Source organism: Garra rufa, chromosome 7 (genome assembly GCF_049309525.1).
Source record: "Garra rufa chromosome 7, GarRuf1.0, whole genome shotgun sequence".
Classification (NCBI taxonomy): Eukaryota; Metazoa; Chordata; class Actinopteri; order Cypriniformes; family Cyprinidae; genus Garra; species Garra rufa.
The window spans coordinates 24607544-24626519 of record NC_133367.1 but is presented as its reverse complement, the minus strand read 5'-3'; the positions used below and the strand labels follow the sequence as shown (position 1 = coordinate 24626519).

General features: G+C 38.9%; 1 protein-coding gene across 1 annotated transcript; it reads left to right on the top strand.

Moving 5' to 3' along the window:
- Window positions 1–533: 533 nt before the first annotated feature.
- On the top strand, window positions 534–17414 carry safb (scaffold attachment factor B). The gene is made up of 21 exons (XM_073843954.1): window positions 534–813; window positions 1231–1321; window positions 1409–1476; window positions 1562–1798; window positions 4790–4843; window positions 4931–4979; window positions 5746–6190; window positions 6567–6613; window positions 11749–11846; window positions 11929–12078; window positions 12474–12571; window positions 14445–14488; window positions 14843–14925; window positions 15010–15155; window positions 15461–15757; window positions 15936–16070; window positions 16156–16198; window positions 16322–16422; window positions 16520–16578; window positions 16831–16885; window positions 16967–17414. Exons 1-21 carry the CDS (start codon window positions 661–663, stop codon window positions 17085–17087), a joined length of 2574 nt encoding a protein of 857 aa, XP_073700055.1. The 5' UTR covers window positions 534–660; the 3' UTR covers window positions 17088–17414.
- The last annotated feature ends 1562 nt before the right edge of the window (window positions 17415–18976 follow it).

Below are 18976 nucleotides of genomic sequence, written 5' to 3'. Positions count from 1 at the left end.
TTGTTGTATCGCTGCTAAATATTGTCATAACATACATCAATGGAAAGCTTATTTATTCAGCTTTCAGATGATGTATATTGTATAAAACTCAGTTTGAAAATAATGACTCTTATGACTGGTTTTGTGATCCAGGGTCGCATATGAGCAATTTAAATCGAATTATATCAAATTAACGATAACAAAATGCAATGTCTAATTATATAATGTACTACTCAAGATGTCTTTTAAACACTAAAAGACCAAGTAATGTAATTTTTGGAAAGAAAAGCTGAATATTATATCAGGTTCCCTCACTCTTTTCAAAATGTTCTTATAATTATCATCTGTTTATGTCAAATTCCATGAATAACTGACGAAACAGACTATTTTTATATATATTTATTCTATTTCTATTCCCACCTGTTATGTATTTCTTCGAATAGACGACAACTTGGAAAGTACCCGCACTTCTGTCAAACCGGCCCAGCTAAGATAACGTCTGTGCGCATGCGCCTGAAATCCAGCCAGACGCATGCGTAGAACACTAGTGGAGTGCGCCATTTTGCCTCGAGTGAGAAACGCTGTTTATCGCGCTCTGTCCAAAATTTCGTGAGTGTGCGCGGGGTAGAGAGAAAAACTCGTGCTTCTGCTTCCACCGTTACCTTCTCACAACTTGAAAACATGTCAGACTCTTCGACAGCAGATGTGGCGCCTGTGGAGGCGGGGGTTCGCAAATTATCGGAGCTGAGGGTGATCGATTTGAAGGCCGAGCTGAAGCGCCGAAACCTCGACATCAGCGGCAATAAGAGCTTGCTTTCAGAAAGACTCAAAAAGGCAAGAACCCCATATATATTCATATATCAATTTTTTTTGCAACTCTCTGCTATATTCAAATAAAAAGCATGCTTTGCATGGTCAGAGTTACTGGGATGGACGTTTACGCCAGCACATGTGCTGTTTATACTCGATTTGTGCAGTGTTTTTGCTGATGTGCATTGGATTATTTTGGTTAATTTGTCAAACTCATAAGCTTTCCTAACAAGTTTTGTTATGCACAGCTGTCTGGCGGTTACAGATATCAGACTTGCTTTGCAAGATGTTTTGAATTCATTGGTTACGTAATATGCAATGAATGAAGTGTAGGTTGTCATTGTACAGTAATGGATGGATTGTTGTGAAGATTTAAACAATAGGCAAATGGATGACATTTCTGCTTGTAGTTGACAATATAAATCATACTTTCACTTTCAGGCCATTGAGGAAGAGGGCGGCAATCCTGATGAGATCATAGTACACCTGGACATAACTCCTAAAAAAACAACACCTCGCCGAACTCCAAAAGGTACGAGTTTGTTTAATATTTATCTTCTTGTTTCAGCATCATTTACTACATTATCGTGTTTCACAAAGTTTATGATTCTCTCTACAGGAAAACGCCAAGATGAACCCGATGAACCTGAAGATGGCACTCTTGAGGAGGACTCTGTTGATGGCCAGGTGCTTCGTCATGTAAAGTTGTTGATGGAGGTTGGGTATTTTGCATAGGGTTAGTAAAACTAACTGCTGTGTTTACTTCCTTTAGGAGGACCCGGATGCTATTCCAGAGAACCTTCATGAGATGGACATTATGGACATGAATGTCCTGGATGAAGCTGATATGGGTAACGGAGGTGAGCCTGATGGAGACGAATATGACGAGGATGTCCTCGACACTTTGTCGAACGAAGAGAACGCAGGCGACCTGAGGGAGGATGATGCAAATAACCACGACACGGAGGATCTTGCTGAAGCTGTCATTAATAAATCTGAGGTGGAGGAGGTGAGGTTTTGAAAATTAGCCAGTAGGGACGTAACGGTATTATCAATATTGTGGTATCACTAGGGCTGGGCGATATGGCAAAAATGTAATCTCGATCATTTTTTTCCCATATTGAACGATAACGATATATATTTCGATATAAGCTGTTGATGTTGCCAGCTTTAAAATAGTATCCCAACAATGACTAAAGCCACAAAAATGAAAGGGTTCATTAAATTACATTTAAAGTATAGTTTATTAACAAAAACAGATTACAGATTTGGCCTTAAAAATTAAAACAACTTATTAAAATAAATTAAAAAAATAAAAGTTGTGACAGAGTATGGTAAATGAGAGTAAATGTACAAAATGTAAACATAAAATTATTGTAAAAACATAATTTTTAACACAATTATTTATTTATTTATTATTATTATTATTAACACAATTGTTTATTTTCTCTATTATAGGTTGAGCTATTTAGATTAGAGGCAACCACTGCATTTTGAAACAATCTACAGTATAAATAACAAAAAATTACGACACGGTTCTTTCTTAATCGTATTAAGTGCAGACAATTCAGCCATAATCTAAGTAGGCTACTCTCTAAATATTCAAAGTGCAAATAGAGACGGATATTTCAAGCATGATACAGAGCTATAGACATACACAACCTATCATAGCCTACATACTAATAACAGCCTAGATATGTCATGTAGCCTAATTTGCGTGCATTGGGGGGATTAAAATTGCTTTTGAATGCGCGTGCGTTTTTTGCTTTCGGTTTCAGTTTTAACAATCGCGCCAAACTCTCAGCTGAGCTAAGAGTCACTTTTCAGATAGTCAAACCACTTATATAATGGAATTCGTGCTACCTTTTTTGTCGACAATTTCAACATCTTTGGATAATAACTCGAAGTTAGTTTCACTTTCGTCGCTGCTTCCTCTCTTTTTTTTTTGTCGTCCTGGTGTTAAGTTTGCTTCGCAAAGTGCGGTAGGAAAGGAACTTTGTACTTTGACGTGCACACGCACGCTGTACGCTGATTGGCTGTTGTCGCATATTTCTGCTGTGTGATTGGCTCTTAGATTAATCCATATCGAGCAAAAAATGTCTAGAGCCTATCATCGTTATTAACATAAATTTTATCGTGATTCGATATGATATCGTTTATCGGCCCAGCCCTAGGTATCACTATAATACTGTGGTCACATGATGATATGAAATGATAGGTCTTCCGGGTGAGAAGTGTAGTTTTTACAATATATTTAAAGATCTGATTCTAACATAAAAGGTCTTTAAAATTGTGCTTTGGTCCATTATGCTTTGGCACAGTATTTGTCGAACAAACTAAAACTGAACGCCCAATGTGGTTTATTTCCTTCATCAAGTCTGTTTTCGCTGTGCGTTTCAAAGCCATGCGCATACTTTATTTAGGCGATCAGCTCATGATCCAGTGTTTTCCGTGCCTTAGAACGGCTAAGTTAGTGCTGTGAACTTGTTTATTCCGTGTGCTGTCAGTAGGGCTGTGCAATAAATCGCATGCGATTTTCATGCGTATCTCATCAGTAAAGCCGGAAAAGCTATGATGAATCGCATTCGGTTTTGAACGCGATATTGCGTAGCTTTTCAGTGATCTACGGCTCAGTGTTTTAAATACCGCGCCATCTGTACGCACGTGATGGAGATTTACTATTAATCACAGAACCGGCTTTACTGATGAGATACGCATGACAATCGCATGCGATTTATTGCACAGCCCTAGCTTTCAGTTTAGCTTGCATTTGGGAATGCAACGGCCACCAGTAATGCTTTATTTTCATGACAGATTTGTAGTGAGACAGTCAGACAGTGCTTTAAATGGGTAACGTTACTGTAGTCCAAATTTAAAATGTATCGTTCAAGTGAAGAAATTTGGAAAGAAGTGTTGTAATTTCCCTGCTGTAGTGTAAGGTAAAAATAATATACTTTTTTGATTGAATTGATTTCACAGTGCAATTGTTTTACAACATATGGCTGTTACTGTCATAGGAATAACAATAATTTTTAATAAACAATAAATGTTATATTCTAGAGATGTAATGATATAAAAATCTCATGATACGTTAACATTGCAATATGAAGTCCACGATGCATTATTTATTGTTTTGTTTTTTAATGACAAATGAAGACTTAAACAAATGAAAGATTTGTACATTTTAAAGGTAAATTCTTCTCTCTAATGCACACCATGTTCCTAAGAAAACTTATTTCAGGAAACAAGTCAGGAAATTGACTTTTACCTAAACTTTCAAGGGGACTTAACCCTCTTTTTATTTGTGGTATACTGTCTCAGTCTAAATTATATTCACATTGGTGTTTTAGAAGCCAAACACTGTTAAGCTTTTATTTTGACGGAAACGGCAGTAGAGTTTTTATTTTTAGCTTCAGTGAAAACAGGCTTACAAAACCACGTCTCCCTACAAATCTAGTGAAATGGCGTAATCATCTGCCTAAAAAATAAAGCGTAACTTGTTGCCGTTGCGTTCCCAAACAGTATTCGGTGTGGAAAACACCAGATCACGAGCTGATCGCTTGAACAGCGAAAACAGACATGATGAAGGGATTAAGCCAGAGGTTCTCAACTCTGGCCCTCGAGGTCCACTTTCCTGCCGAGTTTACCTCCAACCTTGATCTAACTCACCTGCCTGTAACTTTCTAGTAATGTTGAAGAGCTTGATTAGCTTGTTCAGGTGTGTTTGATTAGGGTTGGAGCTAAACTCTGCAGGAAAATGGACCTCGAGGGCCAGAGTTGAGAACTCCTGGATTAAGCCATACTATGCTTTTGGTTTTAGTTTGTTTAACAGATACTGTGCCAAAGCATAATGGCCCAAAACAAACTTTTAAAGACATTTTATGTTAGTGAGTGTGCGCGGGGTAGACCTATGATATTGATATTGTTACATCGCTATTTGCCAGTGATACTGTTGTTTTGTTCTTATCGCACATTGTGTGACACTTTCTTTGGCTTTCAGGAAATGGAGGCTAATGATGCAGAAGTAGATGAGAACCAGGAAGCGCCTTGTCAGGTATTTAAGAAATTGAGATTTTTTTTTTTTTTTTTTTTCTCTGATGGTAGATGGGTGTCTTTTGTTCATCTTATTTTCCATCTTTAGCAGGAGGATGATGGTGAGCATGGATGCGAGGACACAAAGAGCGAAAAAGGTACTGTATGGTGTTGTCTGGACTTGCTCTTAAAGTCAGGGTGAAGCCTTAAAGTCCTTTTAGTATAAATGTATCAGGTTACTCAGGAATAAGAGACTGGAAATCCAAAGTTGATTACTGGCTTTCTGCATTGCTAATATTTAGAAAAATTATAAGCCATATTAAATTTAAAATCATTCAAATGCTGCTTCTTTTTTTTTAAATAAAGTTGCACATATGTAAAGAGCCAGTAATCTGTTTCAGTTAGCACATAGGTTGGTTAAAATGGTTGTTGCAGATGCAATTTAGTGTTTCTAGGTTGCTTAAAGAAGACCATGAAGAGAAGATGAGAAGAATTGGATCATGCAGAAGCAAAATCGCTATAGGACTCAAAGTTTGTTAATTGGAGATTTCACTAATGGACCATTTGCTTGTTTCAAAAGAAACACAATTCCTGTAAAGACAGCACAAGCTGCTTCTTCCGTATCACGGACACTTCAAGTACTAAAGTCGACGATGGACACTTGGATGTGGTCTTGCGGCTTTCCCCAGCCTACAGCTTGCCCTCTTCTTCGGGGTGCAGGTGAACTGAAAACGAAATGGCCTGTTGTCTGGAAGCTTGTTGTCTGTTCCCGCTTTGGTTTTTCCAGTCTCTTCATAGGGTAGCTTGCCTTTGCTTGTGTATGAGACAGCAGAGGGCCACGTCCTAGTCCAGTTCCACGATAACCATTGCAATGTCTCAGAAGTGATTAAACTCTGTGCCATTCTATTCCTGTTAAATCCGTAGAAAGTGAGAAAGTAGCCGGGTCTTGTATATCAGAGCCACTTAAGGAAGACACCACTGAAGAGCCGACTGAAGACGAGAAATCTTCAGTCTGGGATTCTCTCAAAGAGGAAGACAATGTGCAGGACCTCGCTAACGCCGAGGAGACCGCCGATTTGGAAGCCGAACCATCAGCTGCCTGTGAAATGGACGTTGATGCATCAAAGCAAAGCGAAATTGAGTCGCCAAGCAAGGAGCAAGAGAACATTGAGGACAATTTGGTGGACACAGAGAGCGCTTCTGCTCAGGCCGCTAATGCTAGCGAAACAGATTTGCACGATATCGAAAGCGCAGTTGATTCGGAAATGGCGCCTAAAGAAGAAGCAGTCGAGGAATGCAAGAAGACTGAACCTGCTGAGTCTACAGAAGTGAAAGAGTCCTCTGTAGAGGGTGATGATCAGAAAAAGAGGTTTGTTGTTTTCTGTCTACTAGAACAATGGCTTTCTCTGTTTCATTGGCTCCTTTGTTAACAAGTATGGGTGCTCTTGGGAGGTGTAATCGACTGCGCATTTCGTCTACCATATTTTTATTTATTTATTTTTTTTTTTTGTCATTTCTTTTCTACCTTCAAAAAGTAATGTACCAGAATTTTGGTTTGCCGTCTTAGTCCAAGGTATGTTTAATGTAATTGGGCTTCACATGACTATTCAAGTTGTAGTATCCAAATCTTTGTTCATTGCCTGAGGTTGTTTGTCCTCACTAGGTGGGTATTTGTTGATCAACACTGATGATCGCTTTTAAACTGCCCATTCAATTTCTCATAATGCTGTTTTGTTTTTCTCTAGTGGTGATGAGGATACCTCAAGCAAGCCTGACTCGAAAGATGATAAAGGTGGGTGCACAGTTTTTAAGGAGACATCGGAAGGGGGGGGAAAACCAAAAACACCCTGCATGATATAAATCCATTCACAATTTCTTTTCAATGCCCAAAAACCGAAACGGTCTTAATAATCGAGCTGTTTTGTTTTTCTAAACACAGGGTTTGTACAAGGTGATTAAATGCTTGAATTTGACTTTTTTTAAATTTAAGGCCTGGGAAACCCTTGAAAATAGGTAAACGTGCTTGAATTATTGAAAGACAATGTATCTTGAAATAAGTGTTTAATATTTCATGCAATTATTTAAAAATAATTACACTTTTTTCCTCTTATTTCAGTTAATGTCAGTCAATGCTAAACCAGTAGTACAATCTTAAAAGGTTCCTCACAGCGATGCCACGGAAGAACCATTTTTGGTTCCACAATGAACCATTCAGTTAAAGGTTCTTTAAAGAACCAACTCTTTCTCACCTTTTTATAATCTAAAGAACCTTCTTCCGCCACAAAGTACCTTTTGTACAACAGAAAGGTTCTTCAGATGTTAAAGGTTCTTTATGGAACCATTTAAACAAAAAAAGGTTCTTTCATGGCATCTGTAGAATTGACAGTGTTGTGTAAACATGGCTGAAGACGTGAAAAGAAGAACAAATGAACCAAATCCATTGAGTTATTTGCACTGAATCCACTCTTGATTCAAACTGATGACTTTGAGCATTCATTTTAAGTCAGGGTGTCCGTGGGGTCTCAAAAAGTATTAAAAGTTGATCAATCATTTTAAAGAAAATTAAGGCCCTTAAAGTATCAAAAATAAATCTTAAATGCCATTTTCCCAAGGTATTCAAATTTAAATTAAATATCGTCTTTTCATTATGTAGGCTATATTTGTCCAAAGAGGTTGTATGCTAAAGTTTGCCTAAATTGAATCATTGCGTAGGTGAATAGTGGGATTCTATGTAGTTTATTTATGGAGTCCCGCTAGATTTGACGTCATCTGTTACCACACTCACTGACTGACTGAACTGCTGCATGAAAGTGTAGGCGTACGCAATTTTTTTGGGGGCAGCCATGGCCTAATGGTTAGAGAGTCGGACTTGTAACCCAAAGGTTGCGGGTTCGAGTCCCAGGTCCGGCAGGGATTGTAGGTGGGGGGAGTGAATGTACAGCACTCTCTTCACTACCACGACTGAGGTGAGTCCCTTGAGCAAGGCACCGAACCCCCAACTGCTCCCCGGGCGCCGCAGCAATTGCTGCCCACTCCTCCGGGTGTGTGTTCACGGTGTGTGTGTGTTCACTACTGTGTGTGCACTTGGATGGGTTAAATGCAGAGCACAAATTCCTAGTATGGGTCACCATACTTGGCCTCACGTCACCTCCTTTCCTTTCCAATGCTGCGGAAAACGATAACTAGCCATTACATTATTATAGCCATTATTCTACAAACGCTTTCTTTTTGTGAACCACAACACAAGCTATGTCAATTATAATATCAGGTACTGATTATGTGCTTTATTCAATGTTGAAAGTGTCTAATGTGAGTTTTCGAGCAAGTCTTGATCAGGTGCAGTACTAACACTTTGTGTTTGAAGGATTTGCTCTGGTGCATCAAATCAAACACTCTGTAATCACAGGTAAACCGACCAGTCAGGTGTTCGTCATGAGAAGTGTTCCACAAAAGAGCTATGGTTTGCAGACAGTTATAAGAGATGATGTTGCAAATATGTTGTTTGAATATACTGTCAACTCATTGTCCTGTTTACTCGGTTTTATTTTCCCTCTTCACTAAGTTTTGTCAATTGTTTTGTTTATTAGTCTAATTCTTGTTTCGTGTTTGTCTTTCTAATTAACCTTACATTGGGTTAGTCACTCATTTAATGCTTTGTTCCCACCCATCTGATTTATGTTGCATTAATAAGGAGTAGTTATCACAAACTAAAACTGTTTAGTTGTGCCATCTTACAATCAATATATAGTAAATGTAAGTTGAAGTGTTACCTATGCAATTAAAACTTAACGTGGCGATGAGGTCTTAAAATGCATTAAAGTCTTAAAAAGGTATTAAATTTAACTCCATGATTCCTCTATATACCTTGTAAGCGATTCACTGGATATATTTAAAGAGCCATTAATTTTCAAACTTGGACTTGTAATATTTTAACAAGCACCTAGTGATGGGTGAAACAGCTTTTCGAAACTCTGAATCAGTTAAACCAGCGGTTCTCAAATCCAGTCCTTGCGCCCCCCTGCTCTGCACATTTTGTGTGTTTCACGTATCGCGTCAGACGTTTGTTCTATTCCAACGTTACTGCCCTTCAAAGTGGACATCACAGGATATTCCGCCATTATTCATTAGTTCAAAGCGAGTGTATATGTTCCATTTGACGGTCATTAAAGCGTTCGAGATGTGAATTTAAAATGTATTTATTAGGGGTGGGCATAGATTAATTTTTTTTAATCTAGATTAAATCTTGGAATTAATCTAGATTAATCTAGATTAAAATGGCTAATTTGAATTCTGCTGAAGGCATTTTCAGAATATGTGTGCTACCCCAGGGTTCCCGCGGGTCCTTAAAGTCTTAAAATGTCTTAAATTAAAATCCGGGAAATTAAGGTCTTAAATTGTCTTAAATTTACCGTAAAGTTGCTGTAGGTATTAAATTTTCAGCCGGTGTGCTTAATGACGATAGGGAAGCACAGTGGTCCACCGTAAAACATCTAATAGTTGATTAATTTAGTAGTATGTGTGAAACAGGAGTGAAATGACATTCTCCGTGATTTATTAGCTTATTACGGTAGGTCGGCTACAGACACTGACGTCGGTCTGCACCTGCGTGCTGCCATTATGAGGTTGTCGAGGTGAGGTTCAAAATGCAAAGATAGGAAAGTGTACATTGCTAGCTGTGCAACAGATCCGTGATGACCAACCCCCACGGTTTGGCACGCATGTCATTTGCGGATTAACTGTTAAGTTTAACCATCATAGAGTAAGTTTATAATTAGCACGTTTTGTCTTGCCAATTTACCAATTCAAACAATTTAAAAAGGGAACACGCACAATGATTTCTTATTTTTTTTATTTTTACCGCTGTCGCACACAGCGAGCACGCGCACACACACAGAGAGAGAGAGGCGCGATTCACACAGATTGATTCCTCTTTAACTTCTATTTGAACGGAAACATACATACAGAGTCATGTCTAAATACCCATTTTGTTCTTCTGGTAAACACAGTCGGTTATGTCTTCAGTGAAGCGAAACAGCTGAGAAAGAGATGTGCGCCAGTATTCGGTACGTGCATTAGGCCTTAAAGAGACAGCATCCTATAAATACCTGCAGTGAGAAGCATTAGTTATTTACAATTAATTATTAAATCTCCGCACCTGAATACTAGGGTTATTGATTTTATTAGTAACTTTGTTGTATTCATCTACACTTGTCATTTGTGTAATTCTTCTTGTTTTGTTACTGACTTTATTAGTTCAGCTAGTAGTTTTTGCTGTTGATTAGAATTAGAAGTACTTAAAGCATTCAGTAATTAGTAAAAAAAACAAACTTTATTTTTGTTTTGTTTGTTTTTTGCTGATCCGAAAAATGATCCGATCCGTGACTCAAAATCAGTGTTATGATTGCTGCCATGTTCCCCTGCCATGTTCATTTTAGTAGGCAATAAATTGAGTAGCCTATTCCAAAGAAATTATTAAATTTTTTGGTCTTAAATTATATTTGTTGAGGTCTTAAAAAGGTCTTAAAAAGCATTAAATTTTACTTTTAAAATGGTGCAAGAACCCTGCAAATAATGACTAAAAGTAAGTCTTCGAGAACGGGCCAGGTGGCGCTTTAGATCAGGCGCTCATTTCCTGTTTCCAAAATGCATCACAAACTGCTTGACAAATGCATTTACAACATAATTACCTATACAAACTTGTGTAACCAAGTACTTCTGCGCAAAAGGCCGCACGACGTGCGCGTTGCCGTTAAATACACAGACGCACACGGGCATTTCTGCGTGCATTGTCTTCCATTAAACTGCGTTGCTTTTAGAAGCGTCAATTCAGTTGTTGCATATAGTTTAATGTCTTTATTTCGGGATTATCAAAGTAAATTATAACTCAAACCTTGAGATTTTACTGGGGCACAGCAGATTTTCACTGGGGCACGTGCCCCAGTAAAAAGGGTCTAGCAACGCACCTGCCCTGTCTTGGATGAAGCGGCTTCATAACTGCATCCATGTTTGCACGTCTCATTTGATGTGGTAATTTCACAGACGTTGAAGACTCGTTTGAGAACCGCTGAGTTAAACCATTGCATCGCAAAATGACCAATTTAATCACATACTGCAAATCATTTGATTTAGATCGGAACTCAGCATATTGCAAATCATTTGATTCAGATTGGGACTTCCGAGAGAATATCGCAAATCATTTGATTTATATCAGAATGGGTTCGAGAATCATTTCATGATTTGAAGTCCTGATTTACATCAAATAATTTGTGATAAGCAAAGTTGTGATCCAAGTCAAATGATTGCAGTCCACGCACCGAGTCCTGGTCTGAAATGATAGTTTGCAAATCATATTGTTTTTGATGGTAACGCGCCACCGAATACACGAAATGGAAGAGAGGGTTGGGATGAGCAGTAGTTCATTATCATTTAAGGAGACAACACAACCACACAACCATTGAGGAATTTTAACCAAAGTATGGTGCTGACATTTCTTGAAGACCCTTAAGAATCTTAATAACTTGTGGAAAATGGCCATCCAATGTCCCCTTAAAGGTTGTATCAGCGATTTCTAGCCTGAAACATAAAGTGTCAAATTCAGCTGACCTTTCATCACGATCCGCTCGCTGCCTGCCCCATAAATTGTCTGTGAAAAAACCACGTCTCTCTGGTCAGCCTAGGGTCCGAGATATGCCAAAAAAACAATCGGCACTACCAACCTTTCCACAGATAGATAAACAGTGTTCCAACCAATCAGCGTCAGATTGGATTGGTTTGACCAGAGAGACGCGGTTTTTTCACAGACAATTTATGGGGCAAGCAGCGAGCGGATCGTGAAGAAAGGTCAGCTGAAATTGACACTTTATGTTTTAGGCTAGAAATCGCTGATACAACCTTTAAAACAAGAAATTGATTTTATTGCCCTATCAGGTAGCGCAGCTGCTAGTGGAAGGAACCTCTGGGTCAGTGGACTCTCTTCAACCACCAGAGCGACAGATCTGAAGAACCTGTTCAGCAAATATGGCAAGGTCTGCAAATATTAGAAAACCATTGGTGCTTGTTATTCTTGGGTTGGATGTTGTCCTGAACCTTATTTGTTACTGCTTGCAGGTTGTTGGTGCTAAAGTCGTAACAAACGCCCGAAGCCCAGGTGCTCGCTGCTATGGGTTTGTTACAATGTGCTCTACTGAGGAGGCCACAAAGTGCATCAGCCATCTGCACAGAACCGAACTGCATGGTCGGATGATTTCAGTTGAAAGGGTATGTGGTTTAGTTTATTATTAAAGAGTTAGTTCACTCCAGAATTACAATTTCCTCAATTTTGTGTAATTAAGTAATGCATGAAGTACTGGATGCATATCTCAGAGCTAGTGTAAAACAAGCATTTGTGGGTAAAAAGTATGTAACACACTTGAGATAACTACGAGGGTCTTATTCACCAAATGACTATTTCTGCATATGGGCATCCAACTTCCTTTATTCCTGTTTTATTTCAAACTGACCTGACTTAAATCCCCCAAAAGCCTTCTCTAGTGTGTAAGAGCCTTTGTTTCTAAACTTTCGATTTTAAGTTGGCATCAGTGCATCAGAGTTGGGTGGCTTTCAACATTATTGATGTAGTCAAAGCCAGTTTATTGATCTGTATCTGTATTTAGGCCAAGAACGAGCCTGCCGGAAAGAAACCTGGTGATAAAAGCGATACCAAAAAGTCTGGCAATGACAGAAGACACTCCTCGGACTCCAAGACAGAAAAGTAAGTGGTAGTGCTGGGCGATATGACGATATATATCGTGGGGACGATAGAAAAGTGTCTATCGTCCTATTTCTCTTCTATCGTTTCTATCGTCTCGTCTCTAACCTAATTTTATCAATTACTAAAGAAAATATTGCATTAAATAGGCTATGACAAATGTATGATAGTGTCTTGTTGGTGTGCAATGCATACTCTACCCTATAAGTGATAATCAAGAATAAAAACGAACTTTTTCACAAAGAAACTCCGTCTTGTGCGACGTGACGCTTTACGTTGTTGCGAGTGCGACATGCTTTAACTCGTGAGTGCTTAGCCTAAAGATGGAGACGCAAGAGGTTGAAGATGAATGCCCGGAGTCGCAACAACAAACTGAAACTGCTATGCAGGCAGCAGACAAGAAGTACTTTTACCGACACGTGGGTACGTCAGTGATTTTGTTGCATTTTGGCTTCAAGAGCTCCGACACGGAGCAGAAGACAGTCATGTGCAAACTCTGCCAAAAGACTGTTTCCGCGCCCGACGCTGACGCCTGTTTCACACATACTTTGTCTGCAGTGCGTATGCGTTGCGTATTTTTTTCCGCACCCATGTTAACGGATCAGATCGTTCACACTGCACGCGGTTGCTGTCCGGTAGTACGTTCCAGAAGCGGTGCTTTTGCAGCAGTGGAGCGATCCTTTCGGCACAGAGTCTGTTTTTGCTGCGCTGCATGCGCTGGATTAAAGTGACAGCGCATTGTTCGCTGTAAAAATGAACATGGATTGACACGGAAATGTACCATAAATGCATATAAATGCAGTCTACTGTGTTTCACAGTCAACACGTGGCTTTTTGGCTAGGTTTAAAATAGTGCAGTTTTAAATAAACAAGGCAACATAATAGATGCACTTGTCCAGGTAGAGAAGTTCTTTAAAGTATGTTTTTTAATAAAGATTTAATACCAAAGAAAGGCACAGGGAGCCGACTGCTTGTCTGTGGTAAGTTTTAATTTAAAATATTTGTGATGGCCCAATTTCAATATAAAAAGGAAGCTATGCTGTGTTTAAATGTGTTGCAACTTGCTTGAGCAATTTAATATACAAATCTAGAAGTCAAGTGCATTGAATAATAGCCTACGTTGTTTATAATACGTTGAGTTTAAACGTGAATATGTCAAGTATTATTGTATTAGTGTACTGTGATAAAAGAGTATCCCAATGCTGAAAAAGCACGTTTGGATTTGAAATTAAAATAACGGATAAATGGTGTGTTTGTGGTAAACACCCGCGGATCAGGAACGGACTGCAAACGCGTTCTGTGTGAAAGCAAAACGAGTCCGTGCTGCCTCTGCACCGCATACGCAACGCACACGGACTGCAGACGGAGTATGTGTGAAACAGGCGTGATACTTTTTTATAATTGAGTGCTTTTCTGCTCAGAAACTTGAAATGGCTGTGCATTTTAATAAAAAAAATAGTTTATTTTGATAATACTATTTAACTATGATGTGGATAAAAAATGTGAAGGCTACTTTAGCTCTACCTCCACCACACCTGTTGTCATTTGATACATTTATATTGCTGCGCTAAAATGTATTTTTCTCATTTGTGACAGTTCAGTTAAATGCCACTTCAAATAACGAATAAAAATAATGTTGCAAAAAAATTATGTAATGATATTTTTGTCAAACTTTTCAGAGAATAACTGAAAACGTACTTTATTTTGGTATATCGTGATATATATCGTTATCGTGATATAAAATAATCCATATCGTGATACATGATTTTTCCATATCGCCCAGCACTAGTAAGTGGTAGATCAATAGTATTTGAAGACATCTCTAATGCCAATGCCATGTAACTAACAATCTCATCATATGGATTCATCCTTGCAGAACTGAAAACAAAGATGAGAAGTCTGAAATCTCTGATGGAAAAGGTAAAAAGATTAGCTTGTATTCACATTTGTTACTACCTTAAAGGGTTAGTTCACCCAAAAATGAAAATTCTGTCATTAATTACTCACCCTCATGTCGTTCCAAACCTGTAAGACCTTTGTTCATCTTCTGGACACATGTTAAGATATTTTTGATAAAAACAGGAAGCTTTCTGTAGTTCCGTTGCTGTCTAAGCAGGATCAGAAAGCTCAAATTTCATCAAGTATCTTAATTTGTGTTACAGAGATGAACAAAGGTCTTACGGGTTTAGAAGTAAATAATTCATGATCAATTTTCATTTGGTGAACTTTATTCTAAGGTTTCCAGATCTTAATGGTTTAATTTTGCCGTTACAGAACAAGGAGGAGAGAGGACTGTCGTGATGGACAAGTCAAAAGGAGAGCCAGTCATCAGCTTGAAAACAAAAAGCAAAGAACGAGTATGTATCAAAATTGGAACCGTTTTAAATCCAACTGTTCTGTGGTTTAGAAGTGTTGAAGTGTAAGACCAATTTTTGTTTTAGAGCACCAAGAGTCGTGACCGTACGTCCTCCAGCAAAGAAAGGAAGGACATTTTGTCTTTTGACCAAATCAAAGAGCAAAGAGAGAGGGAGCGTCAAAGGCAAAGGGAACGAGAGATTAGAGAGGTGGAGAGACGCAGACACTCTGGGTAACTACTACCTCCCATCATCACCTTCAGCTAGACCAGGGGTTCCCAAACTCTGTCTTGGGGGGCTGATGTCCTTCAGAGTTTAGATCCAACTTGCCTCAACACACCTGCTGGGAAGTTTCTAGTATGCCTAATAGGAGATTGATTTGCTGGTTTAGGTGTGTCTAACTGGAGTTGGAACTAAACACTGCAGGACACTGGTCCTCCAGGACCAAGTTTGGGCACCCCTGTCCTAGACCTAATCTAACCTTGATCAACTTCGCAGTTTTCTCACTGAATTCTTAATTTGTCTAATTACATTCCAGTGAGCGAGACCGCGACAGCCGTTCGGAGCGAGAGCGCATCCGCCTCTTCCGGGAGCGTGAAGAAAAGGAGAGGTTGATGAGGAAGCGCAACTGGCTGGAGGTGGAGAAGCAGCGACTAAATGCAGATCGCATGGAGCGTGAGTTTCTGGAGCGTGAACGTCTTAGAATAGAGTATGAGCGGCGGCGTGAACAGGAGCGCATTCATCGTGAGAGGGAGGAGCTAAGGCGACAACAGGAACAGCTACGCTTTGAACAGGATCGACGTCCCGTGAAGAGGCCTTACGACATGGATGGCAGGTATGCATAGGGTAGAGTTGCCAAACAGTTGAGCACTTGTGAAACCAGTAAAAGACAAGGTTTCCTCAACCAACTTCTAACTATTCACTGACTAGGAGCATCTTGATTTGTCAGTTTTGACCATGTGGGAGTGTCTGGATTTATCCAATATTGACCGTTTCCTCTTATGAATGTACAGAAAAGACGACTGGCAGGTGAAGAGAATGGCAGTGGATGATCGCTTTGGACGATCAGATTTTGGACGCCAAGATCGGTACCAAGACTTTGACCATAGAGACCGAAGCCGCTATCAGGATGACATAATGATGGAAAGGTAACATCAGCTTTTGTCTAAATATCTGGACATTTGTCTATATTTTGCTACTATACTGTAATCATTTACTTCCCTTTTCGGATAGGAGAGACAACCGAGGTGGGATGCCAGCAGACCGAGACAACCAGGTAAGAAAAGTGCAGTTTTTCTATTGTGCTGGTGGCTTGGGCCCATCATCGCTGCTTGCAGCTATAATTAAATTATATCCTAAGGTTTTGAATGGCATCTCATCCTGTTTTCTCCATTCACAGCACTTTTCAGATCGGGACAGACATGGCAGGGACAATCGTGACAATTGGGCTGGCGGATACGACAAGCGTGGAATAAATCCTTCGAGGCCGGTGCCAGGCGGGTAAGTTGTTTTTCCCTCATCTAGTCAGCTGTGCTCCTTCATCAAATGGTCTAGACCTTTCTTTGTTCAATTATTTTGTCCTGCTTTCTTTTTTAAGTCGTGACAACAGAGACTGGGAGCCTGGACGCAAAATGGACGGGGACAGAAATTGGCAAGGTTTGTTTGTTAAACATCTTTTAAAGGGATGGCTCACCCAAAAATGAAAATTGAAATGAAAATGATTTACTTTCTCTCGAGCCATCCTAGGTGTGACCTTCTCTGGTCGGTTTTATGATTGTATTTGTCTGAAAATATGGTTTGGAGGCGAGTAAATCATGGGGTAATTTTCATTTTTGAGTGAACTTTCTCTTCAAGTTCAGAAAAGGTTGCATGTTCTCCATCCTTCTGATTTACAACCTTTCTTATTAGGAGCAGACCGAGGGGTCCCGGGACAGGGTCACATGGCACGAGGTGGAATGGCAAGGTAGGGGGATTGACCTATCATGGGTAAATTATAAGTTTTCTTCTGTTGCACCTGAAACATACTTATTTGTCTCCTTTGCAGCCGAGGTGCATACATGCAGACAGGGACGTCCCAGTCACTCTCTGGAGCTTTAAACCGACCGAATCAGATGATGCAAGGCAGCGGAATGCAGGGGGGCGGAGCCTTTGGTCGACGCTATTAACATAAAACCTCTTCCCTTGTGTACCTGTTGAGTGTAAAGAAACTGTGCAGCTTGTACATTGCCAATCAAGCTTTCTGTATTTTTTAAGTCCACTTTTCTTTTCATGGTGTAAAGACGAACATAAAATTGGTTACATTGTGTAAAGATAGAGATTTTATTTCAATTTTTGTTTTTTTTTTTCTCCATTCCACATCTAGATTTTAGTCATTTCTGTTGTACACTTGGTGAATGCTCAGGAATGTTTTGCTAAAATGAAACCTAAAATGAAACTTGATGTTCACTTGTTTTTGACGTGTTTCAATAAATTAATTGTGGAGTTTTCTTTAAGTGGAGGTACTCTTGTTTTCTTATGATGCATATGCTAGTATTGTGTTGCCTCTAGGTGGCGCTCTTAGTCTTAAGTATTTTTAGAGAAATTGAATGCCAAGAAAGCAAGCACATTTTTACATTTTCAGAAAAAAATGCTAGAATGTAATATATACAGTTGAAGTCAAAACTTTACATACACCTTGCAGAATATGCATGTTGATCATGTTTTTTATTTAGTATTGACCTGAATAAGATATTTCACATAAAAGGTGCATATAGCCCACAAGAGAAAATAATAGTTGAGTTTATAAAAAAAATTACCTTGTTCAAAAGTTTACATACACTTGATACTTAATATTGTGTTTTTACCTAAATGATCAATGCCTGTTGTTGTTTTTTTTGGTTAGTGGTAGTTGTTCATGAGTCCCTTGTTCGTCCTGAATAGTTAAACTGCCTGCTGTTCTTTAGAAATGTCCTTTAGGTCCCACAGTTTCTTTGGTTGTTCAGCCTTTTGTGTATTTGAACCCTTTCCAACAAAGATGTGATTTTGAGATCCATCTTCCACAAAGTTTTCACCCCTTGGATCTTAATGCATCATTTTCCTTCTGAAGCATCAGTGAGCATTTGAACCTTCTGTAATAGTTGCATAAGAGTCCCTCATTTGTCCTCAATCTGAAAAGATGGAGCTCAAAATAATACAGTCATTGTTGGAAAGGTTTCAAAAACACAAAAATGCTGAGAAACCAAATAATTTGTGGGACCTGAACGACTTTTTGTGAAGAACAACAGGCAATTTAACTGTTTAGGACAAACAATGGACTGGTGAACAACTAGCACTAAAAAAAAAACAGCTGTGGATCATTAAGATAACAACAGTACAAAGAATCAAGTGTATGTAAACCTTTGAACAGGGTAATTTTTACAAATTTAACTATTGTTTTCTCTTGTGAATTTGTATTCAGGCCAGTACTAAATAAAAAATAACATTTTGTATGATTCATTTTATTTTGCTAAAGTTAACATTTTGCAAATTCTCCAAGGTGTATGTAAACTTTTGACTTCAACTTGGTTACAGTTTTGAGATGTTTTGCATTACTAAACTGGGCAAACAGATGGCATTACCATCATGTCCTCTGGCCAATTGCTCAATACATCTTGATTATTCAGAGCTTGACTCGCATGGCGTAGGAGGACTGTGGTTTTTAATAAGCCGTTATAAATAAATGCACTTTTTACATGACTTTTAAATGTCAAAAGAGCAAGAGATTGCATATTGTGGAAGTCTAATCACTGGAGTATTATATTAGATCACTAATACATCTAATAATAACCCCCAAGTTCCCATATTGCAAAGGAAACCATTTCCTGGTAGTTCCTTATGGTTCAGATATATTTTGTAAGTTAGGGGGCGACGTTGTCCCAACTTTGAGCCTCTGCATACAGTCCTGAATCTGTTTTCAGTTAATCATTGTGACAACAAACTACAGGGGATATTGTGCATTGCTAGCTTGAAATTGGCCATGGTATTGTTATAGGATGTTGTTTAATATTTCAGTGCAAATTACTGCCTTGCAACTTTT